At 43.1% G+C, this 27,142-nt stretch overlaps 1 protein-coding gene and 1 long non-coding RNA gene across 3 annotated transcripts in view; both read left to right on the top strand.

Moving 5' to 3' along the window:
• The window catches only part of LOC137166921 (uncharacterized), a 30,629-nt gene extending 5,894 nt beyond the window's left edge, over window positions 1-24,735 (top strand). The window contains exons 2-3 of one of the 2 annotated variants that reach the window (XR_010923875.1): window positions 9,294-9,441; window positions 24,231-24,735. This is a non-coding gene — a long non-coding RNA (uncharacterized lncRNA). The remainder of the gene's footprint in view (window positions 1-9,293; window positions 9,442-24,230) is intronic. The other variant, XR_010923874.1, reaches the window with a different exon arrangement.
• An 828-nt stretch (window positions 24,736-25,563) lies between these two features.
• RAB3C (RAB3C, member RAS oncogene family) overlaps window positions 25,564-27,142 on the top strand; it is a 187,208-nt gene continuing 185,629 nt past the window's right edge. The window contains exon 1 of the mRNA XM_067568489.1: window positions 25,564-25,708. Within this exon, the coding sequence (XP_067424590.1) occupies window positions 25,685-25,708 (24 nt within the window). The 5' untranslated portion in view covers window positions 25,564-25,684. The remainder of the gene's footprint in view (window positions 25,709-27,142) is intronic.

Here is a 27,142-nt window from a genome sequence, read left to right as displayed (position 1 = left end):
GGAAACAGATGGGAGAAAAGGAGAAGCTGCTACTGATTGATAATAGCCCCTTCCATATAATTTTTAAAAAAATGCTTTTCTTGATTGGATGGAATATCTGAACCTTCTGAGTCTGACTTGCTAGAATTAGGCATTAGGGCCTGGTGTATGTACACTGAGCAAACTGAGTTGCTGAAAATGAAGAAATACTTTGGCTGAGGAGAATAAAATACACAGGCACATTGGGGGTGGGGCAGGGGAGTGATCTAAGCAGTCGTAGGTCCAGATTCTGATCAGTTACCAATAAAACATCAGGGCACCATCTGGCCCAGTGAGATCTACTAGACTGGAGTTGTCTCCAAAGGGAAGTAGTGGAAAGCTTATTATCTGAGTCCCTCAAAACTGGACTGGACAAAACAATGGCTGGTTCAAGCCTGGAGTGGAAAGTGTTGACTATGACTTTTTGAATCTTAAAACCTATGATTAAGGTTAAGATTCTGTCATGGGTATTTTTAGTAAAAGTCAGGGACAGGTCATGGGCAATAAACAACAAAAATTCACAGAAGCTGTGACCTGTCCCTGACTTTACTAAAAATACCCTGGGGGCTGCGGAAAAACAGCTGTTGTATCTTACAGCTGCTTCAGCCCCACCGCTGCTCCTGTGACAGGGATACAGCCCCAATCCAGGCTGCTGCTCTGGCAGGCTGGCCTCCTGATCAGTTGTTTGGCAGTGGCCCTGTGGCTGGCAGCTGCCCCAGTCCTGCCCCAGAAGTCATGAATGTCCTAGAAAGCCACAGATTCTGTGATCTCAATGATGGAATTGTATCCTTGCCTAGGATATAAAAATGAATGTGTCTCAAAGTGATCACTCTATCTGATCTCTCAGTCCTTGTCCTCAAAGAAACCTACACAACAGACAAAATGTGGGAGCTTAAATTCATTATGCTGCTAGACACTAAAAATTATGGACTGAATAGAGAGACTGGATTTATGGCTTATTACAACTATCTATAACCCACTAACAACCCACCCAGTTGCCTCCTCCCCTTCTTTTCCTGATTGTGACTGGAGGGGCCATTTCACCTTGCATGATCCCTTGAAATGTGTTAGCTACTTATGCTAAACAATCTGTTCCACCTTGTATTTAGCTGTGAGACTGAGTACATTTCAAGCTCTGTGTAAGATCAAAAGCTTGTCCAAATTCCAGAAGTAGTGGACCAAAGGGACTGCAGTCAATGTTGTGTGGATCTTAATAGTGTGTTTGTTTCAGTGCCTTACAGAATCTTACTGAAAAAATTAACTAAAATTGCACTGGTAAATGCAAAGAAACCACTACAAGGCTCTAACCAAATGGCAGTGATGCAATGTAATATGTGGAGGTGATGTGGGGATGTGTTTCCTGGACTACTGCAGGATCAGTGTTAAACCCAATTTAATTTAGCATCTTTATTACTGATCTGGAAGATGGGGTAAACTTGCAGAAGATACTGAACTGGGAGGTGTTGGAAGGATAGACATAATGAAAAGCAAACAGTAGATGTTAAAAGTATGAGAAGAACAAGTGTGGGAAATAAGCGCTAATACATCTGTGGAAAATAATCCATCTCACTGATACTCATTAGCACGGTGATACTTGGAAAGCAGCTCTAGTGATACAGACCTCTTACAAGAGGAGTGATAGCAGAAAGCAAGTTAAATAATCAGCCTGCCATTGGCCAAAAAAGGCCAATACAGCTTTGGCTGCGTTCACAAACTATCTGCCTGTAAGGGATAACGCTCCTGAGATCAGTGGTCTGGCTGCCTGATTAGCCCACTCCCTGCATGTGAGGAAAGAGGCAGACCTTAATTAGTTGACTCATCAAATAGGGCAGAAGGAATGAGCAGGAGGGGACTGCAACATCATCCAGGAAGCCTGGGCGGTGCTCTCAATGGATTTGCTGCTAAAATGAACTTCTCCGGAACACCACACCAAATGTAATACAATCTCACAACTTCCCTGGGAATAGGAGCTGGTACCTCCAGTGATTTTTTTTTTTTCCTGTTGGCCTGAAGTTGGCCCTCCGCTGCCACTAGGGAATGCTGAGGCAGGGACTGTAATAGCCAAGAGGGGACTGCAATGAACCTGTACAGCCACTTACACTTGATTAACGCATTAAAAGGGTAAATAAACACTAATGGCGTGACTCTCGTTTATACTAAGCCCCCTCTTATACCTGTCTGGCAATGTAAATGATGGCCTTAAAGTGGAGATAAATTGTGGCTTGAAGTGAGTGCAGCTCACTTTACACTGTCAGAGTAGAATAGTCTCCTGAGTGTGAGACTCGGGCTCCACATGTGTGAAAACCACAGAAGGGGGGATTTGTAGGCTGCTAGATGGTCATAAAAATTGAGTAATCAAAATAGATTGAAAAAAGCAGGAAGGTACAAATGCACTTAGGAAAGTTAGAAGCATAGGCCCCATTTCCTGTGTGACTAAGGCGCCTAAATCCTATTGGCTTCAACCTCACTTGGGCACTTTTAGAAAATGTTACCCGTAGAATTTTAAGAAATATTTTTAATGGTGAAGGCTTCCCTAAGATGGTAAGAGATCTATTAGTGTCAAGGCAGTTATTGTCATTAGACTAAAGAATACAAATACAGAAGCCCTCCACAGGAAGAAAAATGGTAATGAAATCTAATAGGACTCTCTAATTTCTATGATTCTTTGGGGAGGTGGGGGACATGGGGTTATTAAAATGTATTAGCTAAATACAAAAAAAACTTGGCAAAGTTCTGTATAAACAGGATCCGTGAAAGTCAAGAAAAGCATGATTAATGACATAACTAAAATTCAGCTGGAAATTATCATTACTTATTTATTTGGATTTCTAAGAACAGATGGATAAAAAGATGCCTCTCATAAGTTCTAGGCTCCCTTTCTAGTTGTTTACAAACAAAATAAAACAAAGACGAATGAGAGTAACTCATTAAATCTTACAGATCATAAGAAGTGAGTTTTAATGTCCCTACCTTCCCTAAGTAGTGCCCCTCTATACCATCTTTTTATGGAGGCTTTTGGGCAGAGAACATTCGGTGTAGCCTGCAATGATTTGAAACATCATAGTCTGACCCTTCTAAGCAGCAATGTCTTCTATTAAATAAGAACTGTCCTATTAGGGAAATTGGATTCTTTACATTATCAGAGGTGATTTAGCAGAAATGTATAAGATCTTGACAAGGGCAGGGTATATCTACACTGCCGAGTGAAGTTGACTTACCTAAAGTCAACTTTCACCTGTCAACTTTTAGAAGTCGCAGTAGCGTGTACACACCATGCTGTTTGCAAAGGTCTCGTGCATCCACACTCACCATACTTATTTTGACTTTCAAAGCAGTGCACTGTGGGTTGCTATCCCACAGTGCAACTAGCCACGGTGGCTGTTGGGATGAGTGTCATCGTCCCACGATGCAATGCTGCTTCCCCCTCCTTTCTTCCCCCAAACAAACAGGAAAACTCTTTTCATGCCATTTTTTACTCTGCGCGCTCACCATTGCTGCGGAGACATGGAGCCAGCTCAACTCTGCACTATTATTGTCACAAATACATCGTGGCTTATCGAGTATTTTCGAAGTAGAGCAAGAAGCCGAAGCACACACAACAGCAATGCCACCGAGGCTGCCCTGCTACAGGCCATCGAGCGGAACAATTCCTGATTGCTGCAGGCTGTAATGCATCATCTGCAGTCCATGGAGCACCGGTTCTGGTCCTGGGAAACAAGCACAGACTGGTGAGACCGCATCGTTATGCAGCTGTGGGATGATCAGTGGCCGCAAAACTTTATGCGAAAGGCAACTTTCCTCGACCTGTGCTCAGAGCTGGCCCCGTCCCTGAAGCCCATGAATGCTCACTTGAGACAAGCTCTGACAGTGGAGAAGAGTCACCATTGCTCTGTGGAAGCTGGCAACCCCCGATTGTTTCAACTCGCTTGGGAATCAATTTGGAGTAAATCTACAATGGGCACCACCGTTTTTGAAGTATGCAGGGCCATCAATACACTTCTGCTACGAAAGATAGTGGATGGGTTAGCCACGATGGGGTTCCCAAACTGTGGGGGGGAAGGCATTGATGGGATGCACATCCCTATCTTAGTGCCTGCCCACCCAGCAACTGAGTACATAAACCGCAAGGGGTACTTTTCCATGGCCTTGCAGGGCCGTGAGGATCACTGGGTTTGTTTCACCAACATCTATGTAGGGTGGTCTGGGAAGGTGCATGACGTAATTCGGGGCTGTTCTCTAATATGCAGACGGGCACTTTTTTCCCTGACCAAAAAACTCACATTGGGGGTGTGGAAATGCCCATAGTGATCCTGGGGGATCCTGCTTATCCCTTGCTCCCTTGGCTAATGAAGCCATACACCAGGCACCTTGACAGCGACAAGGAGTGTTTTAATAAGAGGTTAAGCACTTGCAGAATGGGCCTTTGTGCATTTAAAAGGCAGATAGGAGGAGTCTCCTCACTAGGCTGGACATGAGTGAAAAGAACCTCTCTTCGGTGATATCTGCATGCTGTATTCTTCATAATGTGGGTGAAGCGAAGGGTGAGAGGTTCCCCCAGGGTTGGGCTGTGGAGGCAGAAAGACTGGCCGCCAATTATGAGCAGCCAGATGCCAGCAGTACGCTGAGAGCTAACCGCGGAGCGCTTTGCATTAGGGGAGCTTTGAAAACCAGGTTCTGCAATGAGATGCAGGACTGATTTCTGTTCCTGTATGCTATGTGCCTTTGCTAAACATCCCCCCACCCCCAATTGATATATGTATCCTCCAAATCCCTCCAGGACAACATATGATTTAATAAAGAAATGTGTTGAAATGATGCAAACGTTTATTTATGAACATTGACGTCATGGGTGAAGGGGGAAGTGTTCATTCACAGTCTCAAGGGGTAGTGTGGTTGCTTGCAGGCCACCTGTCACCAGGGCTCCTGCAGCTTTCTACTCGCCTCCATGGGGGTGGAGGTGAGCACGTACTGCAGCCTGGCCGTTCTCCTCCAAGACCTCTTGGGGGCGGGAGAGAGCAGCAAAGCCCTTCGTTGAGGAGCATTATGGAGGGGCTGCAGGGGGACTCTGTCCTGCATCCACTCCTCCTGAAGCTCCACAAGCCACCGGAGCATATCTGCCTGGTCGCACATGATTCGCAGCATCTCCTGAGTGGTTCTGCGATCATGCTCCTGCATTTCTCTGTGACTCCATGTCCATATTCTGGGACAAGGTCAGCTGCCACACTCTGAGCTCTCTCTGCGGCCACAGAGGTGTTCATGAGCTCACCAAACATGTCATCTCTTGGTTCCCCCTCTCCCCCCCCAGCCTTTCTGATCTGCGATAGTCTTTCCGCAGCATTTCTTGAGGGTTGGGCTAAGGCAGAGGTGTCTACAGAAAGAAAAGAAAGTAACAAGGTAGCCATTGTTAGCAGAATGAAGAAAATGATACAACTGCAACAATGAAGACAATACTCCCCATGCAGCACACAGGGCAAACACAGACCCTCATTCCATTCCTAACATCCCAGAAAGGTCGGCTCGCTGTTCTATTACAGAGATGGGAAGCAAAGGGATCTGTAGACAGTGTGCGGGCGGGAGGATATAGTCTCTGTTTAAACCAAATCAAAGCTTTTTTTGGTAGGACACTGCAATGGGGAATACAAAGGTACAGGGCACCCACTGTATAACTTGGGTATTTTAAACATGCGCCGTGATGAGAGATGCTCCAATGAGATATGCTCCAATAATCATCATATAAATAAACTGTTCCATGGATAACCCCCCAGTGAAGTCCAATAAATGCCTGAAATCCCTTTCCTGTCTCCCCTGTGCCCCCAATGTAAAAGGACAGAACTGATAATCAGAATAAACTCACCAGATGTGCCTTCCCCGGGATCATTATTGCTGTCCTGTGTGCTGCTGGACTGCTCTGGGGTCAGGAATAGGTCTTGACTTCCAGGGAGAACGGACCCCCCCCCCCTCTCCTGCACCCTGCTCTCCTCAGCCTCCTCCTCGTCCATGATTCCTCATCATTGTCCATGGATTGTGACCTAGTGGAGGTATCGACGCTGTGGGGTGGCACCGTGGTGGGATCGCCACCGAGAATTGCATGAACCTCATTGTAGAAACAGCATGTTTTGGGCGAGGAGCCAGAACAGCTGTTAGCTTCCCTGGCTTTCTGATATGACTGACACAGCTCCTTGATCTTCATGCGGCACTGCTGTGCATCCCTCATGTCCCTTCTCCAGGATGCCCTGGGATATCTTCCCATAAATGTCCAGATTCCTTTTGTTGGCTCTGAGCTGAGCCAGAACGGACTCCTCACCCCACAGATCGATGAGATCTAAGACCTCTGGTCTACTCCATGCTGGAGCGCGTTTGGGCTTTGCAGTAGCCATGAGGAGTACAGCAACAAAGCTCTCTCCACACTGGCAGCACAGGAAATGAAAATTCAAATGTTCCCAGGGCTTGAGGGGAGGGGATGCTTCCGGGTAGTGTGACCACAGCACAGCGCAAATGTCCAGAGCGGTCACAACGGGGCAGTGTGGGATACCTCCCAGAGGCCAATAGAGTCGATTTAAGTGAAGTTGTGTCTACACTGACACTAAATCTAACTAATAAATTCAAATTAGGCACTACGCCACTTGCAGAGGTGGTCTTATTAAGTTGACTTGACTTAACTGTAGTGCCAGTGGTAGACGCAGGTGTTTGACCTCCGTTGCCAGTGTAGACCAGGCCTCAGTATGAACTGAGAATATTTCACAGTAAAATTTCACAATCCAAACAATTTATTGGCCACTTGACCAGAAAGAACTGGACCATGAAATGACTGTGCAAACAACATAAATTAGAACTATGTTTGTCAATCAGGTATAGGGCTGCCTTTAAATTGAATATGTGCACCAACTGTTAAGGGAATCAGAAAAACTAGACATGGCATTGTCACACACAAAGATATGACTGAATATACATTGCAAGATAAAAGTTCTGGGGAATTTGTAATCACTATATTTTTTTAACTTCCATTTTAATCCTAACTATAAAGAGAAAAGCAAAAAAGTGAACACACTAACCTGAGTAAGATAAAACAAGGAGGTGTAAGAAAATTATTTTGCAAAGATAAACTGTGCTGATTACAAAATATTATGATTAGAAATGTACTATACTTTATATAGCAAAAGGAAATAGGAAATTTTTGTGAATGAGGAATGGACAGTAGCTTTAGTCTGAAATGCCTGACTACAAGGAAAGACAGGTAAAGGTCAGTCTGCCTAAATTCTGGACATGGAAGAAAATGTCTAACAACTTCCTGTATTATCTGAGTAAATGATCTGGCCTAATCCTGAAAACACTCTCTCAAAACAAGTAACCCCACTGAAGTGTATGTATTTTTAGTCCAAGATGACGGACATCAGAGGCCAGACCGTCAGCTAGTGTGACTAGTAAAGCTCTTGCTGAAGACAATGGAGCTATGTCAGTTTCCACCAGCTGGAGCTCCGGCCCATTGTATTCAGAGTTCAAACTTTTTGATGTACAGCTCAAACACTGATGCTGTCCTGAAACAGTCTGCAGGAAAGAATTACAAATGATTCAGAATTAGCATTAATATGTCCATCAAAAAAGGGAAAATGTCTTGATGTAAATATGCAGCAAACAGGTGGGATGGTGCAAAAGCTGATCTGTATAAGTTACATTGGAACTCTGACTTTGAAGAGGCTATACTGTCAAAAGAAAATACATTTGCTAATTAGCTAGGGATATACCCTGAAGCAGAGCAAATAAATTAAAATGGTTTTGGCCAGATTAAGCTTTTTTGTTTAATAAGTGATTAATTCAGTAAAACATAAACAAGTTAGGTAATGAGACGATGAGCCAAATATAGTCAGACTAAGGGGAATGCTTATTCTCCCTTCTATGTATACAGGGATTTATATGCAGTAGTTAACTGCTACTAAACCACTGTAAGAGTTAGATGTGTAGAATGAATCCCTTGTGAAACAGATCCCTATAGTTTCAAAGGACAAACAACATAAGGGCAAAGAAGGACTCATACTAAAATCCTTTTCACAGTGCTGCTCACAAGTGAGAGAAAACTAGTCACAGATGTATGTATTGAGACCCTCTACAGTAGAGGTAAAATCCTGGCTTGGCCAAAATCGATGGTAAAGCTCCTATTAACTTCAGTGGAGCGAGGATTTCACCCTAAAGTTAGTTTTCATTATATATTACTTGACAATAAGTAGCTTTCTCACTGTTTTAAGCATTAGTAAAAAGAATTTCATGTACTGTTTAATTCAGCATATTATGGAAATGACCCTTATGCACTAGAAAAAGGATGTCATAGGTAGTTGAGTCTCATGATACCTGAAAGTGCATGATCAAGGCAAAAAGGACAGACATCCTCAGAGCCAATTTTCAGCTAAGTTAAAGATCATATCATATCTGATTTAAAACAATTTCTACCCTGCCTGCACAGAGAAGCCTCTACTGATCAAAGAGCAATCAGCCTAGTATGAGTTTAGAAAATGCAATTTCTTTTTTGTTTTTTAAATTGGTCCATTTAGCTTATGCCATAAGAGGCAAAGATGTTGATCTTCTTGAAGTACAGGGTAGGATACATAGTCTTAAAAGAAAAAGGTACAGATTGCTGATCACAACTTGTGCAACATACTAACTTGAAAAAAGAACACAGGCTGAAAATGAAAAACAGGTTACTTTTTAAGTCATCCAGGCAGAATTCCTTTACTCAGAGTCTATGGAATAAAGTGCCAAAGTCAGCACTGAAAGTAAGCACTGTACAGCAACCCAAAAGGAAGCTCAGCGTGTTAGCAAAAGAAGAAATAGAAGGGTACAGCCGTCGACTAGCATGGTAAGATGAAACTTTCTTACATATATAAAGGCAAATTCTAGAAGGAATATATAGCAGGCCAAATTCTCTGCTGGTGTAAAGGCCTACAGGGGAGCTGATTCAACTTATAGCAGCCAAGAACTGAGCCCATCTTCTCTTATTTTCCTGTTGTATGATCCAATTCATTATTCTCAAATTACCATCACCAGCTCATAAGGCTGAACTGAAGGCAGGACATATACAAAGTGCTCTATTTCGAAACATATCCTGGGACAAGTTACCTGGGAGAAGTGTATTCTGAATACAAAATGTTGATTTGTTGGCAGAAAGATGATAAAGTCCTCGGTCTTCAGCTTGCTGAAGTTTAATGCTGAGCATTGTGAGATCTGTATGAATTTGCACTTGAGTTTCAGTAATAAACTGCTGCTGTCTCATTTCCTGCTGGCAGAAAGCCTTTTAGGAAGAGGTTATACAGCTGATGCAGCACTGCCCTTTTCCTAGGTGCATAAGGAGCTCTGTGCGGCTGCCACTTCACTTCTTTTCCAGGAAAAGCATCGAAGACAACACTTCCTGGCTTTTCCAGCACCCACTGTAAAGTAAGTGAATTCAACTTTAACACATCTATTTGCAGTGTTTTCTGAAAGCATTGTGGGGGGAGGAGTATCTCAAATCACATTATGGTGTCATTAAAGAGATGCATCATTACATTAGTCAGCCCCAATGTGATATCAACCCTTACCAGGATTCCAGGAAAGGGCTGACAGGGAAGGAATAATGAGAATAAAAGCTACATTCTAGAGTATCCTAAATGTAACCCTTCTGCCAGTTGGTGGTGCCAGCAACAAGGGCTGGGTTCCATACTTAGGGTTTCCACTTAATATACAGAATAGAAGCAGCTCAAACCCACTAAACACCACATCTGGATGCCTCTAAGAGGCAATACTTCCTCATTCACAAGCACTGAGTCTCCTAGGGTATGTCTACACAGCAGAGAGAGAGACCCACAGCTGTCCCATGCCAGCCGACTTGGGCTCACAAGTCTCAGTCTGCAGAGCTGTTTCACTGCTGTGTAGACTTCTGGGCTGGAGAGAGGGCTCTAGGACCCTGCAAGGCGGGAGGGTCCCACATTTTGGGCTCCAGCCCAAGCCTGGAAATCCACACAGCAATGAAACAGCCCTGCATCCTGAGGGCCTGCGAGCCCAAATCAGCTGGCACAGGCCAGCTGCAGGTTTTCCTTTGATGTGAAGACCTACTCCAAGACTCGTAGACTTTAAGGTTAGAAGGGACCATCATGATCATCTAGTCTGACCTCCTGCACCTTGCAGTCCACAGTACCTATTCCTGTAATAGACCCAGGACCTCTGTGTATAACGAGAAACTGATTAAAACACTGCAACAATGATTCAAACGTAAACCCCCACCCCACACTATCTTGGACAGTAGTCCTTTACGTCACTTCCCCACCTTGCGGTGTGAAAGTCTGATGGATGAGTGTCCCTTTAACACACAACTAACCTTTTCCCTCTGCTGCACCCCACTCACTGTTGGTTACTTGAGGTCAGTGAAATCCCAGAATCCAGGGGTGCATCGGGGAATGGGGGTTTGAGCAATGCCTCTGCTGCTGCTCACCATCGTTGCTGCTATCTCTTCCTGTCATTGCTTTTAGCAGCATTGCTGTGTTCTGAGGTTCTACCACTTAATCCAGTTCTTAGTGTCTTCACTGGTAGCAGGGAACCTCGCTGCTGCATCCTCTGCATTGCCTATCACCACAACACTGTGCCCATATCAAGTTGAAGGGGCTCACTTATTAGTGATTTCAGCTCTAATCTTCACTAAGAAGAAACAAGGGCTCTCAGTTGAGTCTGATCACCTCTTTCTCTAAACACTACAGGGGGAGAGTCCAATGGAATCTAGTATCTTTAAACAGAGTCCACACCACCTGGCAGGAACACCTATCCCCACCCACTCTGTCTTTTGCTTAAAGTTGACATTACTATCCCACACTTACTAAGCAAGGTGCAGTTAGGGTGATCCTCTCACTTAGGACATATTAAGTTCTGCTGTCCTATAGTCATTACCACTGCAGCTAAGACTTATATTCATTTTACCTCCACACTGCCAAAATTGATCACTTTGGTAAAGTGATTATGTAGGCAAAGTGGGTGTGTCTATGCAAATACAGTCTTCTCCCCTACTTCATCAATAGATGGCAAGGGAGAGTTCATTCAAATCCTGATCTCCTTCCAACCTATGAAACTACCTTGAGGACTCCTCAGCTCCCTCTCCAATATGCACATATTAAACAATATATTCATCATAACATAGTATTTGTCTGGGTCAAAGTTAAGGTTGATATCTTTTCATTAGTGATCTCAGACTATAAACACAACAGAAGTCCTTTTGGAAAAGGAAACAGTTTATAGATGCACATATTAATAACATATTGATCAGCCTCATATTTAATGCCAAATAAATAAGAACAGCCATACTGGGTCAGACCAATGGTCCACCTAACCCAGTATCCTGCTTCTGACAGCAGAGAGTTCCAGATGTTTCCAAGAGAATGAATAGAACAAGGTAATTTTGAATGATTCAGTCCCAGCTTCTGGCAGTTTGGAAGTTTAGGGACACTTTAATTTTAATATAATTTTATTATACTGATGTTATACATTTTTTTCTATAAACTATATATACAATGTTTTTCTCAAGAAATAGCAATTATATATAGTTTGTGGTTAAAAAATTTACTGTCAATTGATAAGTACATTAACTGATATTTCCCATTTAACAGTATCTTCTAAAAGAAAATATGTAGATACCAAAATCAAGATAACACAAAATACATAGTAAAACCAATCTAACAATTCATTGGTAAGGGTTAATGTTGTGTTGTAATAAAACATAGATTTCTTTTTACTTGATAAGAACATTTGTCTGTTCTGTGGGTGATATGGGATTTATAATGTAATCAACTATTAACTTTCTTGCCTTCAAGTACTTGATTTATAAAGAATGCATTATGTAACTGCATTGATTTTGTGTAGCAACATTACCTGTTTTCCTTAAGTGTTTTGGTTTTGGAATTTATATTATGTAATAGCCTATTACAGCATGGTCATTAGTATCTGTAGGAGTTAGATGCCGCCTCCTGATCTCTGAATTTAATTGTCTCATGTGAACATAAATAGAAATTTATGGTTGGAAATCTTCTGAAGAAACTGAAACTTTATTGCTGGAAGATACCAGTTTTGACAAACCTTTTGTTGGCAAGGTTTCTCAGGTACAGGATAGTATTTCAGGTCAAAATGACCAAATGGCCAACGGTTGGGGCACTTACTGGATATGTGGGAGACCCAAGTCCCTTTTCTGCCTGATTCAGTCCAGGTGAGCGTCCTAACCAGGGGGGTATTAGTTATTCTAGAGGTGTCTCTCTTGCTCTGTATATATCAAAATTCTGGAGGGGTCTCCCTCTCTTCTTTTTCATGGAAAAACTTAGAAATATCTCGGGTTCATTCCAATGCAGAGCAGGAAAAATATTGCAAATTCAAACATTTTTGCAGGATTGGAAAATTGTTTATCACCCAGCTCTAAACGTATCCATAAACTTTCACTGTGTCTTGTGGTTCCATGCTCAAGAATGAGTATATAATATCCAGGACCTATTCACAATCTTGGTAGGCACAGAGAAATGTCTCATATGTAGAAGACCTCTTTGCATGTAACCCTATCGGTTCTCAGTAACCTCACCATACACTACTGACATTATTTAGAGAGAAGAATTGCAGCAAAACACCAGGCTCAGAGATCAGCAAAGGAATTTGACTCATCATAAACCAAATCATAAATCAGTTTAAGAACTGCACTCATTAATTTTCTTCCTTCATCTTAACCACAATGCTGCAGTAAATGTCCAATATGACATTAGATACAATAAGCAAGATGACATCCACTCTGTCTGCAAACAAAAGGTCTATGAAGTTTTGATAGACACCATATTTTCAAATCTTGAATTCAATGGAAGCTGCAGGTGCTTGGTATTTGAAAATCAGGCCACTCCAATTTAGCTTCTAAATTTTTATTAGGCACCTAACTTTGAGCAAAATTTAAAAACCTGGTTGTCTAAAGTATAGACTATTTCAAGCTGACACTTAAGGGAAATGTATTGACCTGTGTATGAAATGAGGATAACTGCCTTCCAAAGGAAAAAGGCAGGGGGCTTGCCTTGGTGTGAAGGAGCTATATGTCTACACTTCTGGGGCTGCAGAGATCAATGCAGAAGGATGGATTGAGCAGGCTGTGGAGACCCACTCAATCAATCCCAGAAGTGCTCCCTGGTCGACACGATTAAGCCACCTCCCCAAAAGGGCGTCTCCGCTCAACATAGCGCAGTGAAGATGCTGTGGTACGGCAACGTAAGTAAGTCGATGGGAGATATGCAAACTACTTTACTTTACGTAGCTTGCATGTGTCCCGTCAACTGCCAGCGGCAGTGTAGACCAGGCCTCAGTCTGCTAGATGAAAAGAGGATTTCCACACAAACTCAAGACAGCTATACAAAAAGGAAGTGGTCTCTAACAGGAAAGGGGGAAACATTCTTCCTTTCTCCTAATTCAAGGAGTAATAAAAGCAAGAGACAGCCATGAGATATAGAAAACCAGAGAAAATAACTACTTAGTTACACCATAGGACTATCCTTCTCATACACACCTTAAAGATAAGGCTCTTTTTGTTTTCTGCTGTACTTGGGTTTCCACTAGCAGAAGTGAATCTGCCTGAGTCTGGCAGCAGACCCTTCCCTTTGCTCTGAGATGAGGAAAGCCATGGTCCTCCCTGCATGTAAGCTGTCCAAAGCAGAGACCCCCTGCCCCCCCCCCCCCCCCCCATCCCAAAAGACATGTGCACTAAAATATAGTACTTGTTTAAACTTTGATTGTATTTTCCCCTTCCTTGTTGGTGCCTGACACTTATGGCCCCAGCTTACCCTGGAGCGATATAGATCCAGGAGTAATGCAATACCCAGTACCCTTAGCCACTGTAATACTGTTTAGCTGACTGAGCTTTTATGGTTAATTTTATAGTAGAAGGGAGTCAGAGCCATATATTTTAGCAGCTCTCATAGGGGTGGCATGATCTAGGCTACTGTGCAAACACAAAGAGGTTGACATTACTGCAAGCCATGTTTTAACTTTTCATGTCTGACTGGTGAGTAAATGTGAAGGAAATCTTAGTGACAAAGGAGATTAACTACTACAAATCTACACTTCATATTTTTTGATACTGGATCCATACCACCTTGCTTTGCATTAACAATCTGATATGAATAATAATATACTAAAATCTGAGGACACTGATAATGCTTAAAGCAAATCCTGCCTTATGTGTGGACACACAGAATAATTCATAAACTGGAAGAAGTTTTTAATATAAATCAACGCACGGTGCTGATTCAAGTAAAAGAAAGCAGAATATTCTAGTCAATGTCATATCTGAGTGCTTCATGGATGGCTTTGCTTTGCCTTCCTTATGAAAGGTTAATGGCTATGCCTTAATATGTATTAATGAACATAATGTAACATAATTTATTTTCTAGCATCTTGAATTTCCATAAGCAAATATTATGCTTTGAAATAATTTTTAATTTAAACTAAGAACACCATGTTTTAGGTGTGGGTTGTTTTTTGTTTTGTTTTTTTGTAAAACACAAGTGAAAAGAATATTATTTAGTTTGCAAAGTCAAATACCAGAAAGCTAGGAAACACAATAATTTAGGTTTTCCATGCAATCTTAATTCTGTCTCATTATCTTTATGCATTATCATAGTCTTTACTTACAGGATCACATGCTATGTTTTCCATCAGTCTTGCCTCATTCAGTGCACAGTACATATGGTGCTCTGAGAAGGAGACAACTATTCAATATTTTTATCCTCATCACTTGATCAGTTCCCTTCGATCATATTTAGTGCACACTATCCACCATCTCTTCAATTAATATAGAATTATTAATTCCTCCTGGGTTTTTTTCTAGAGAGATCCTCACTGTAATAGGAGTGCCTTAAAAACATTAATCAGTTACTTTCTGTGAGATAAAAGCATTATTATCCCTGGTTTACAAAAGGGGAATCTGAGACAAAGATTTTCTGGTTTGCTACTGATGGCTTCCAGGGAGTCATTCATCCGAACTTCCAAGCCCTGTGCTCATTTTTCCAAGACACACTGCTTGACACTTCAATTGTAGTTGTGAGTGCTCACCATATTTGCAAACCAGGCCCTGATGTCTCAAGTTGGGCACCCAGAAAAAGTGGACCATAGAACTAGTGGCCACCTGCCAAATTTTTGGTTTAAATGACTTGCTTACCATCTCATAGGAAGACTGTGGCAGAGGCAGGGATAGAACTGAGTTTTCCTGCATGGCATTCATATTTCTTAGTTGAAGCCTGTCCTTCTCTTCTTGCTTTCATTTGCCCTGATCTCTGCACACATTCCAACTTCTTGAGCATGAGGCAGGGATCTACAAACAGCATCATTCACTACACAGCCCAATTTCATTCCTTGAACCGTATCCATCCTGTATTCTAAAGCAGGCTGCCTGCTCCTAGGATTCCTGTACAAGGTGTCCTGTTAATACTGCTTTGGTTATGATGTGGACCCATCCTTTGAGAATGTTCATGCTCAGTTATTCTGGCACTCCACCTCACTTTTGCTGCGAACACAAGCAACAGAAGGGAAATGGAGACTTTCAGATTTCTATCTCAGCCAAATCTGAATGAATTTCTTGGGACAAAAATAAGGCACTTTTCTGTCTCCACTGCTTTCTCTGCCAAATTTCAAAGGCCTGTTGCAAACCACAGAAGTATTACAGCTTCGGTAAAAGGGTCACAAGTCTCATTTTATACTGGAAACATTTTAGACAATCTAACTATAGGAGCCACTATCAACTCCCTACTACAGCATGTGTGTGTTTTGTTTGTGTTCCAGTTGAAACTATGGAGAAAATTTAAAGTAAACAACAGGTAACTAATCAAGTTGGGATTTGGGCAAGCATTTAAAGTACATATAACATCTCTACTATTGTGAAAAAATAGAATGGGATTTTTAAAGACTATAAGTCATTACTATTGGTCTTTTGTGGTGCATAAGGCCAGGTTTGGGCCCTCTGCTTGGGTCTGAATTTCAGCCTAAAATGCTGAGCACCTGTAATTCCAGATGACAGTTAATGAGATAAGAGGGGGCTCAACATCTCACAGAATTGGAACCTTAAATTTGAGCACTAAAAAAGCCTATTCTTGATGTCTTTGAAACAGGACTAACATCTGAATAGCTATGGTGATTTGTATATAAGTATCTAGATAGAATAGAAAACCAAGTAATAATACTTGCTTTTTTTTTTTTTTCTTCCTAAGTCATACAGAGCTGAGGGACCCTAAAATAGCTATTAGGTCGCTTCCTGCCACAACAGCCTCTTCTAACACAGCTGCACAGCATTCATCTGGAAGTGCTTGGTAAAATCACTCCACTATCACTAGCAGTGACAGTATTTGTCTTGAAGTGTGTATTAAATGAGAAACAGCCAGCAGAATTAAATTTATATTAGCTTTGGATGTGAATATCTTTCCTCGTCATTCATTTTTTAATTGAAATCTGCTGTCTGGTCAAATACATTTTATTTTCAATCAACAATTTTCTTATTTTTAGTTCTAATTCTTCTTCCTTTACCTCACAGTTTAGCTACTGGAACATTGAACCTCTAGCAGGAAAACTAGTGAATTCCTGCAGCAGTATTTGATCTAAAGGTGATTTATTCTGCCTGCATAGTAACTTTTATTCATTATAGGGAGCTATATCTACATATCATACTGATGGCAGAATAGACCCCCCCCCCTCCCCCCAAGAGATACATTCTGCCTTTGATTGCATGGATATTTGACAAACTTTCTAGGGCTTCTCTTCTTACTGACCAATCTACCACTAAAGAAAAAGTAAATAATAGTCACTATTGGTAGGAGACCCTAAAACCCAGTGTTTAGTGCTACTTCTCTTGGCTCTGCAGCAGAAGTTAACATGTTGAGCCCACATCATCCATGGATTTCTGCTCTGATCCTATATTGATAATGATACTGTTGTGGAAAGGGTTTGATAAGGGGAACTGGATGTGTAAGGACTGGTGGGCAATGGAGCCTTCCATGGTAATATGTAATAGGTAATATGACTGTCTATGGCTCTGCCCAGTAATGACCCACTGTTATATGATGGCTGTCCAGGACCATGTCAAATGATTTGGCAAAGGCTCATTGTTCTGGACATCATACCAATCCACATCACAAAAACCATCACACTTGACTGAGAGAGATATGAGTGAGCATGAAGAACAATCTACTTTTTCATCCTTGGAAGTGGTCCCTCTAGATTAGGATTGATTTTAGGCTGAGTGGTGTGGGAAAGCATGGACAGCAGAAGTACCTATTCCTTTTTTTAAACCGATGACTTAGCTTAGAGGACTGACACTCTGTGTTACAGAGTGGCTGGCCCCTTTAAGTCAAGCGGATCCAGGTTGGGTCAATGACTAGGCAGGTGCACCTAGATTGGGCCTATTGAGAGGCTGGGTGACACCTGAGTTAGAGGATAAGAAGAGAGGTGCACAGAGCCAGATGGGATGGAGGAAGTTGTAGAAACACAGCCCCAGAAAGAGCAGGGAAGGTCCTCAGGAGACCTAGTTCCTGTAGTGCGTACCCTGAGATGGGTGCCAGAAAGACTAAGTGTAAAGTTGCTTGGAACCTGGGGAAAGAAGAGAGGGCAGATGTGGAATATAAAAAGAATGTGTTATACTCCCGTCCCAACCTATCACTCTGGCTGACTATTTCATTTTTAAAGGAACACCGAGGGCCTGAGACAGTGTGTGGGAGGGGGAAGTAGCTGAAGAACCTGATGTGGAAAAGGAGGGCTTGGCTGAGGACTTAAAGCAAACCTTCATGCCCCATTTTAAAGACTGGGCAGATTTATTTGGAATAAGAACATAACATAAGAACAGCCATAATGAGTGAGACCAATGGTCCATATAGCCCAGTATCTTGTCTTCCAACAGTGGCCAGTGTCGGGTGCTTCAGAGGGAATGAATAGAACAGGTAATCATCAAGTAATCCATCCCATTGGCCATTCCCAGCTTCTGGCAAACAGCAATCCCTGCCCCTCCTGGCTAATAGCCATTGAGGGACCTATCCTCCATGATCCTATTTAGTTCTTTTTTGAACCGCGTTATAGTCTTGGCCTTCACAACATCCTCTGGCAATGCGTTCCACAGGTAGACTGTGCATTGTGTGAAGAAATACTTCCTTTTGTTCGTTTTAAACCTGCTGCCTATTGATTTCATAGTAGATTTCCATAGATTCCATCTGTAGATTTCCATCCATAGATTTCCAGTTCTTGTTATGAGAAGGAATAAATAATACATCCTTATTTACTTTCTCCACACCAATCATGTTTTCATAGACCACCTGAATGTGGTCAAGTTTCTTTGCAACTCCCACAAGATGACCTAAAAATGCTGCATATACCATTGGCAAGAATGTGCCAATTGGCTAATATCAGTGTCAGGATTTTGTTCAGTTTGCCTTTGTTGGTGTCTGGGCTCTCTAATTTGGGAGTTCTGGATATAGTCTCTGGGTCCTTCTCAGTGGGGGTGGGTCTGGCTTGCTGGCATCCATGCTTAAGCTATCCCAAGCTTTGTCAAGTTTCAATTCCAGATCCACTGTCAGAAGAGACAGTAGCTGCATTTCAGAGCTATGTCTGGCAATTTGAACTTGTCCTTGATGGATCTAATGGTTATATAAAAGACTATCACTAAAGAGAAATCAGCCTTGATATCTCTATCTGCTATTTTGTTAGACCAGCAATAACATCACAGTTTGTAGGGTATCCTGTATCTTAAGTGTTTTTGTTACCTACTATAACTAAACAAAAATAACTTTAAAAATAAAGCCAAATGCAGCATGGCCTAATAAATAAATATATTTAAATAAAGTTACAGAGACAGCTGTCTCTAGATGAAAGACCTTTATCTCTTCTGATTATTTTCTCTCCAAAGCCCAATTCCAGAATAAGTCAAATGGCAAACAAAAGTGAGAAATAAGAGATAATACTGTGTTCTGAAAGGTCACAGGAAAAAAACTAACATTAAGACAGACAGCACTGGAGAAAACATTGTCAGAATACATGGGTGTTTCAAAATAGCTGCTGTTGTATACACAAAAGGAGAGTTAGTTTACTTTTTCCTAAAACGGCAGACTTGAAAGAATGCATATGTTGATCAAACTATATTCTGACAGAGAAGACTAGGGAAGACATAATCAAGAAGCTGGGATTCTATTTCCAACTTTGCCATTGATTTCCTGTGTCACCTTGGACAATTCATTTATACAAATAAGCTGCATTATAGAGGGTGAAAATCTATTTTCCTGAGCTCTAACTGCTATACATTTAGATAATCTGAATTTACAATTCAATCTGAAGGATAAAGTGCAAATATTAGATTAGCTTTTGTGGTGACATATTCATCAAGAACTAGATTGTACAACCCTCGTTCACCGGAGTAGTCCCATAGCCAACGATGTGACTCCTTTTGTAAGAAAGTGAGCAAGGATTGTACCATCTAGACCCAAATACATTTGCAATATGCTTTGTTTCCCGCCCCCAGATAGCTGACTTTATCTGTCTCCGTCTTTCTCACCGACCCACAAATAACTTCCTTCTCTGGATTTTGGGAGACCCTTGAAGCTGAGCTCTTCTTACTGCTTTCTGTATAACAGGCAGTGAATTTTGTAACTAATCCTGTGGCTGACAATCTCTGCTGCCTGACTGCCTTCAAACAGCTGTTCCGCAGCAATGTAGTCTGCAGCCTTCCTCATTGAAACTAGAAACCCACATTTCCAGATGAAAAGACTTCTGATTGTGCTATTTGTCATTAATAGTTTCACATTTAGTCCATTTTTATCTGTTCACAAGCATGCTTGAATTTCTAAGAACTTGATCACTGTCTGTAAACCGAGTGGATCAAATTTATGAACAAACTTCAGACTTTGGGAGGTCTATTAATGGTTGCCTTTGAACTATTTGCTATTCGTTACTGGTGGTATACCATTGTTTACCCTTCCCTAAATCATGTAGTATTGCTTTCTGCTCATTAATTGCATGACCAGAATTTTTTAAACAGGAGAATACCCTGGAACCCCACTTGCAGGTAGTTGAAGGATGCTATCAAATCCCCCCTCACTCTTCTCTTCTGCAGACTAAACAAGCCTAGTTCCCTCAGCCTCTCCTCATAAGTCATGTGCTCCAGCCCCCCAATAATTTTTGTTGCCCTCCGCTGGACTGTCTCCAATTTGTCCACCTCCTTTCTGTAGTGGGGAGCCAAATCTGGACACAGTACTCCAAATGTGGTCTCACCAGTGCCAAATACAGGGGAATAATCACTTCCCTCGATCTGCTGACAATGCTCCTATTAATGCAGAACAATATGCCATTAGCCTTCTTGGCAATAAAGGCACACTGTTGACTCACATCCAGCTTCTTATCCACTGTAATCCCCAGCTCCTTTTCTGCAAATCTACTACCTAGCCAGTCTGTCTCCAGTCTGTAGCTGTGCATGGGATTCTTCCGTCCTAAACGGCAGTCTCTGCACTTGTCCCTGTTGAACCTCATTAGATTCTTTTGGCCCAATCCTCCAATTTGTCTAGGTCAGTTTGTATCCTACCTATCTACCACTCCCCCCAGCTTAGTATCATCTGCAAACTTGCTGAGGGTGCAATCTACCCCATCCTCCAGATCATTAATGAAGATGTTGAACAAAATTGGTCCTAGGACCTACCCCTGGGGCACTCCACTTGTTACTGGTTGCCAACTAGACATCGAGCCATTGATCACTACCAGTTGAGCCCAATGATCTAGCCAGCTTTCTATCCACCTTATAGTCCATTCATCCAACCCATACTTCAACTTGCTGGCAAGAATATTGTAGGAGACGTATCAAAGTCTGTGCTAAAGTCAGGATATAACCTGTCTACTGCTTTACCCACATCCACAGAGCCAGTCACCTCTTCATAGAAGGCAATCAGGTTGGTCAGGCATGACTTGCCCTTGGTGAACCCATGCTGACTTTCTTGATAATCTTCTTCTCTTCCAAGTGCCTCAGAATGGATTCCTCTAGGACCTGCTTCATGATTTTTCCAGGGATTGAGGTGAGGCTGACCAGTCTGTAGTTCCCCAAATCCTCCTCCTCCCTTTTTTTGAAGATGGGCACTATATTTGCCTTTTTCCAATTGTCCGGGACCTCCCCCAATCGCCACGAGTATTCAAAGTATTCAAAGCCCATGGCTCTGCAGTCACATGAACGAACTCCTTCAACACCCTCGGATGCATCCGGCTCCAGCTTTTTTACATAGTCCTGAACCTCTTCTTTCACCATGGAGGGCTGCTAACCTTCACCCCATTCTGTGCTGTCCAGTGCAGTAGTCTGGAGCTGACCTGGTCTGTGAAGACAGAGGCAAAAAAAAAAAACATTGAGTACTTCAGTTTTTTCCACATCTGTCACTAGATTGCCTCCCCCACTCAGTAAGGGGCCACACTTCTCCTGACATTCTTCTTGTTGCTAACATACCTATAGAAACCCTACTTGTTACCCTTCATGTCCCTTGCTAGCTGCAATTCCAATTGTGCTTTGGCCTTCCTGATTTCACTCCTGCATGTTTGAGCAGTATTTTTATGCTCCTCCCTAGTCATCTAACCAAGCTTCCACTTCTTGTAAGCTTCCTTTTTGTGATCACACACAGAAAAGCCTCCTACTTCATATTCTATTGATATAACTCCTTTATAGGAAACTCTCAGATAAGATTGTTGTGAGACTGTAAACTGAAGTAAGTGTTAAGAAAATAAGTATTAAGAAAGTCTCGGTTAGGCTAAATCCAGGGATCTATCAAAACTTTAACCCTTTAATTCTCCAGTGTAGTATCTCTATGGTGAATTCAGAGTATCTATTTCATAAGAAATTCTAGAATCAAGTAGACCTCTGAATATGCCAGTCTAATGTTTCAAATATGTTTAAGACTTAAAAGTATGGCCATGCTCAAATGAGCAGTATTTTATAAAAAGATGCAGTCAGTTTAAGATTCTTGTGATACTTTCTTACCCAAACCAACCTGTAAATGAATCTTAAAGGAGTCACCCAGTGTTAAAATCTCTTTTCTCCAGTTGTCGTCAAGAACAAATATAATATACCTTGTTTTGCCAGAGAACTGGCTTGTGCTTCTCTGCTTTCTGTGCATTTCTCTGCATTTACCTTGAGTCAATACAGAATTTAAATCCCAGGCATTACAGACTTTGATTTACACACACACACACACACACACACACGAGTTTTAAATTTAAGTATTGAATGGAGCCATATTGCACAAATTATAGATTGCATTTATTTTCCTCATGCCTGAAGTGACTGAAAGACAAATGTGAAGTGGTTCATGCAGAAAGAAATAATCAAATGCATCACATGGCTCTAGAATGCCCTTGATAAAAACACTTCACTCACTCCTATTTACATCCCATAGTGAGGCTGCACTGGTCAGCCATGGAAGAATATTAAAGCAGCTGCACAGTATTGAAATGAAATCTTGCAGGCTCTGATATTCTGGTCACTATGGACATGTTCAGTATTTAAACCACTTGCCTATAGGTATAGACCACATCTGTAGTATATGCTATATTTGTAGATGGTGGTATCTTTATGATAAATTGCTGTATTCACACACCTTTGACTATCTCCCTTGCGCTCTGCCCACTCCTCCATGTCTATGGGACAACTTCTAGCTTTCCAGACTTTTAAGCACCTTCACACTGTTGCCGTTTCCAATTATAGATCTCTTTTGTTTCTCACCTTCAGTATATAGCAAATCTTAAAACTGTGACGTTCATATGTACAGCAAAGCTCATTAGATGACTTTTTCAGAAAATTCTAAAATTAGTTATTTTTCTCTCCAGTAGACAATAGTCTGTTTGGACCCAAGATAATTAAGGTCTATGGGGCTTAGAGGCTGAGGGCTATGAAAAACAGTGCCCATGAAAATGTTTTAAATGATCTCTCAAATAAGAAATATTTTTTCTGTAAAATATGTGACATATGCAAAATACATGATGGTTTGTGTAACCTATAGGTTTTATTGGCGCACACTTGGGATAAGCTACATAAATCATGTGTGACTTGAGTTTCACTACTCATGAGTAATTCCAAACACATGCTGTAAAGACCTTTATAACACACTGTCATAGTCTCTCTTGTTCACTCTGTGCACGTGTGTGTGTGCTCATGCCAATTTTAAGATGGGCTAGGGAAAGGAAAGTGGTTAAAGAGGAGAAAGGAACGGACAGACACAGGAGAAGGAGAAGAGCAAAGAAAGACAAATGGTGGAAAATCTAGGGAAGATTGCAATTGTATTATTTGTATACAGTAGTGCCATAAGCCCCCAACTGAGGTCAGGCCCATTGTACAAACACACAGTAAGTGACAGGCCCTATCCCAAACAGCTTAAAACAGATGAGAGAAAAAGAAGGTGAGGGGAGGGAAACAGAGGCACAGAGGTGAAAAGTTGCCCCAGCAGGCAGGACTAGAACCCTACCCACTGGACATGCTGTCTCTTGAGATGTGTGTCAGACCTTTAATGTTAAATTCTATTCAGGGGCGCATAGGATTCTAGAAATTTTCTTGCGCTTGGCTAGAGTATTATGATGGTGATTTTTAAAAGTATTTATATCAATTTGCCAGATTAAACCCATGAATCTGCAAGGGAGTAGTCCCACTACAGTCATTGCTGTTTTGTACATGCTTAAAGTTAAGTGTGTGCTTAAGTACCTTACTGACTCAGGGCCTATGGAATCATGTGTGCACACAGCTTCTCAGGAGGATTGGTACTTACAAACAGAAAAATACTTCTCAGAAGCCACAAGAGTCATCTCATTGTTTGAGAATTGACAAGAGTTGGGATTACAACCACCCACCTTCCACAGGAGACTAACTGTAGTGAAATATTGCAGCACTGAATATGTAAAGCATTTGAAAACAAAGCAGAGGGAAGAAAATCTGTACTCAATTGTTGTTAGCCATTTCTCTGTTGACTTACAAAACATAAATGCACATGCATATATAAAAAAAATCAAACTAATGCTAGTGCTAGTGAGAAAGCATGATTCAAAAGTCAGAAATCACAAAAAATAGTGGTTTTAAGTGCAACAATAATCGCCAATCCAGTATCTTTGTATTCCGTACTTTATATATATAAGTGCCTTATTAATTAAAGAAATTGGTTACATTTTGTATCAAGCAAAGCAATAGTGTTCTCCTTTTTCAGATTCAGCCCACCAACCCCAACGCTTGAGGCATTGATACCATGGTGGTTGAAGCACTGGAGAATACTGAAGGAACTTATATTGCAGAGGCAGAGAGGGAGAATAGGATGTAATTATTTCTCTGATCCTATGGGCTATATTTTGTTATGGTGATTAATGCCTGTATTTTATGTAACTTGCGCTGTGTAAATAATCCTGTGGCTTTTCCCTTCCCGTGCTGGTTGGTGGCTCTGTGTTAATGAATGGGAGAGGTGCCTGGAGGGTGGACTTAGGGGGTTGGGCTAATGGTAATTTTGCTGCTGAGCTTCCTAGGAGACGCTTGCTGCTGCTGCTGTTGCCACTTTCCTTCCATCTGTGCTGCGTGCCTGGGTGAAAAGTCATCCATCTCCACATTGACCTCAGCCCCTAAGCCCCAGCCAGCCCTTTCTCCTCCGAGTCACGCCTGTCACACGCCCCTGCCCGTTCTGCTCCGTATCCCTGCAAGCTGCATTTGGGGACCACCTTCTCCTGGCGCTGTCAATGGAGCTGTACGGAAAGGTAAGGCAGCGGGGCAGCCCCTCCCCTCCCACCCCACCCATCCGATTCAGCGTCTCCTTAGCCAGCCTGGCCCTCGGTGTCTGGCCAAAGCCAGTATCCACCCGAGTAGCTGAGCTTGGTTTACAAAGCTGGAAGCTAGGGACTGGTTTTGTTTTTCGTTAGACCAGCATCGCCCGGGCCAGCGGACATGCGATCACCGTGGGATGGGAAATAACGTGCCCGAACTCCAGGCCGAACTGGGCGCACGGCGCCTTGCGGGGAGAGGGTCAGGGTTAGGCTCTGCGCGGGGCGAGGGGGAGCAAGGTGTCACGTGCAGCGATCCCCCTCCCTCCCGCGGCACTGCCGGACTTCCCGGCTGCTGGGGGGAGGGGTGGGGGGCTGCTGCTGCAGCTGGGCTCTTCAGCCCGCTCGGCCATTTCCAGCCCTCCAGCTGGGCGCCAGTTCGCAGCGCTCCCCTCGGCTGGGCGCGTGGCTCCAACGCGCCTCTGCCCAGGCGCTGCCGGACTGGTCGGGTCTCCTCCCCGCAGCTCGACCCAGCCCAGCGCCTCGGCAGGCAGGCAGGCTGGCGGCGGCGGGCGGGAGGAGGGGGTAGGCGGGGCCGGGAGCACGGGGAGGCCGGGCTCGCGCGGGGCTTTCTGGGAGCTGGAGTTCTTGCCCTTCCCGGCTCGCCGTGGCTCGCCGCCGCGGAAGGGGGCAGCGCGGACTACAGCTCCCATGGGCGGGCCGGGGGCGCGCGGCGGCGAGCCGTGGGAGCGGCTGGAGGGACAGCTCCGGTGCTGATCCTGCCTGCCTGCCTGCTGCCGGTGTGCTTGTCAGCCGGCGCCGGGGGAGGGCGCGGGGCGTGCTGTGGCCGCGCTCGCTGCTTGGCTGCAGTCGGACCCGGCGGCCGGGGAGGCAGATAAAGGACGCGTGGCCGAGGATGAGGCACGAAGCTCCCATGCAGGTACCCAGCCGAACTGTAGCGAGCGGAGGGCGAGCGGCAGCGCGCTGCCTCCCCGGCACCGAGTGCGCACACACCCGGGGTCGCTGGGGCCGGCCGCAGGCGAGGAATCGCGTTCGCCTTTGCTTACCTTGCGCTGCAGCGCACAGCGGGCACCGGGCTGCGGTGTCTTGTAAGCGCCGCTGGTTGCTTGGGCTGTGTGGGGCTGGGGGGTGAGGAAGTGTCGCTTCTCTCGGCTGCTCTGCAGAGGGGAAGGGAGGCTTGTTCCCCACGCACACACCACCCGGCCCCTGGACTGCTCTGCCTGCCCTTTGCTCGGCACTTGCCTTGTGCCGTCGCCCGCTTGCTTGCCTAAAGGCGATCGGCGCCCGCGGGGCTGGGAGACACTGACCGCAAATAATTCCCATTCCTGGAGGCACTCGGCTCACACACACACACACACTCCTCCTTGCTGCCAGCCTCCTCACCCAGACTGCACTCGCTGCTCTAGAAACGCGGGCGAGCAGGGCAGCTGTACGCATTCTAGCACCATGGCAGTGATGTCTTTTGTGCAACTTACACGCTGGTTTAGAGCACGGGAAAGCCCTGCCTATTGGTGACTCCCAAAGCTTCCTTTCCTAGCCAGCCTCCATGGTTATGGTACCTTTTAAGATTCATGATCAAATGTGTTTGCTGCATTAGGAAGCGCATCAGTCTCTTCAGATATTAAGCCCCTGTGTGAATGGATCTAAGCTCCTCTGTAAGTGATTTAATTGTAAGTTTGTAGGGGGTGATATGCAATGAGTTCTTATGTGCATGCAAAGCAAGTTAACTAGAAATGACTATCTGTTTATTAAATGGACAGTTATCCATCTGCATCAAAGGATAGAATCTGAGATAAAAATAGGATAGCCCTTGATTGATTTGTGTAGGGAAAAATCTAACTCTTTACACGAGAAATAGAATGATATTCAGATAGTATTCATTGACATTGTCATGCGTGGTTGCTGTTGTTTTTTTTGGTAGCTTCAGGGTAGTTGTTGTTTCAAATCAGTTAAGATTAAATTAATTAATTGTATTTATTTATTTGTATTGCCATAGCACGTAGGAGCTCAAGTCATGGACCAGAACTCCATGGTGTACATCTAAATATATGATTAGGATTTTCAGTGGAAAATCAATCAATCATATTGATGTTATATAATTTAACTAACCTCTTTAGGATTGTGTTGTGAGTTGTTTAAGTTTTGAAGTGCAGCCAGGGCAGCATATTTTTTCTTTTTCAGTATTTATGGTATTGTTGCTATTATCTTCAACACGAAATATGTATCCCCTTTAATATAAATGTAGAAAAGACAGCTAAAATCTCGGGTAACACTGCTGTGGATTTATTTTACTTTGAAAAGTGATTAATAATCCCATAAACCTTTTTCAGATCAGTTGCTTATATGTCACATG

Source organism: Emydura macquarii, unplaced genomic scaffold (assembly GCF_026122565.2).
Source record: "Emydura macquarii macquarii isolate MOO-44397 ecotype Brisbane River unplaced genomic scaffold, CSIRO-AGI_Emac_v2 contig_2897, whole genome shotgun sequence".
NCBI lineage: Eukaryota > Metazoa > Chordata > Testudines > Chelidae > Emydura > Emydura macquarii.
Note: the sequence above shows the minus strand (reverse complement) of the source record. Positions and strands in the feature narration are given on the sequence as shown.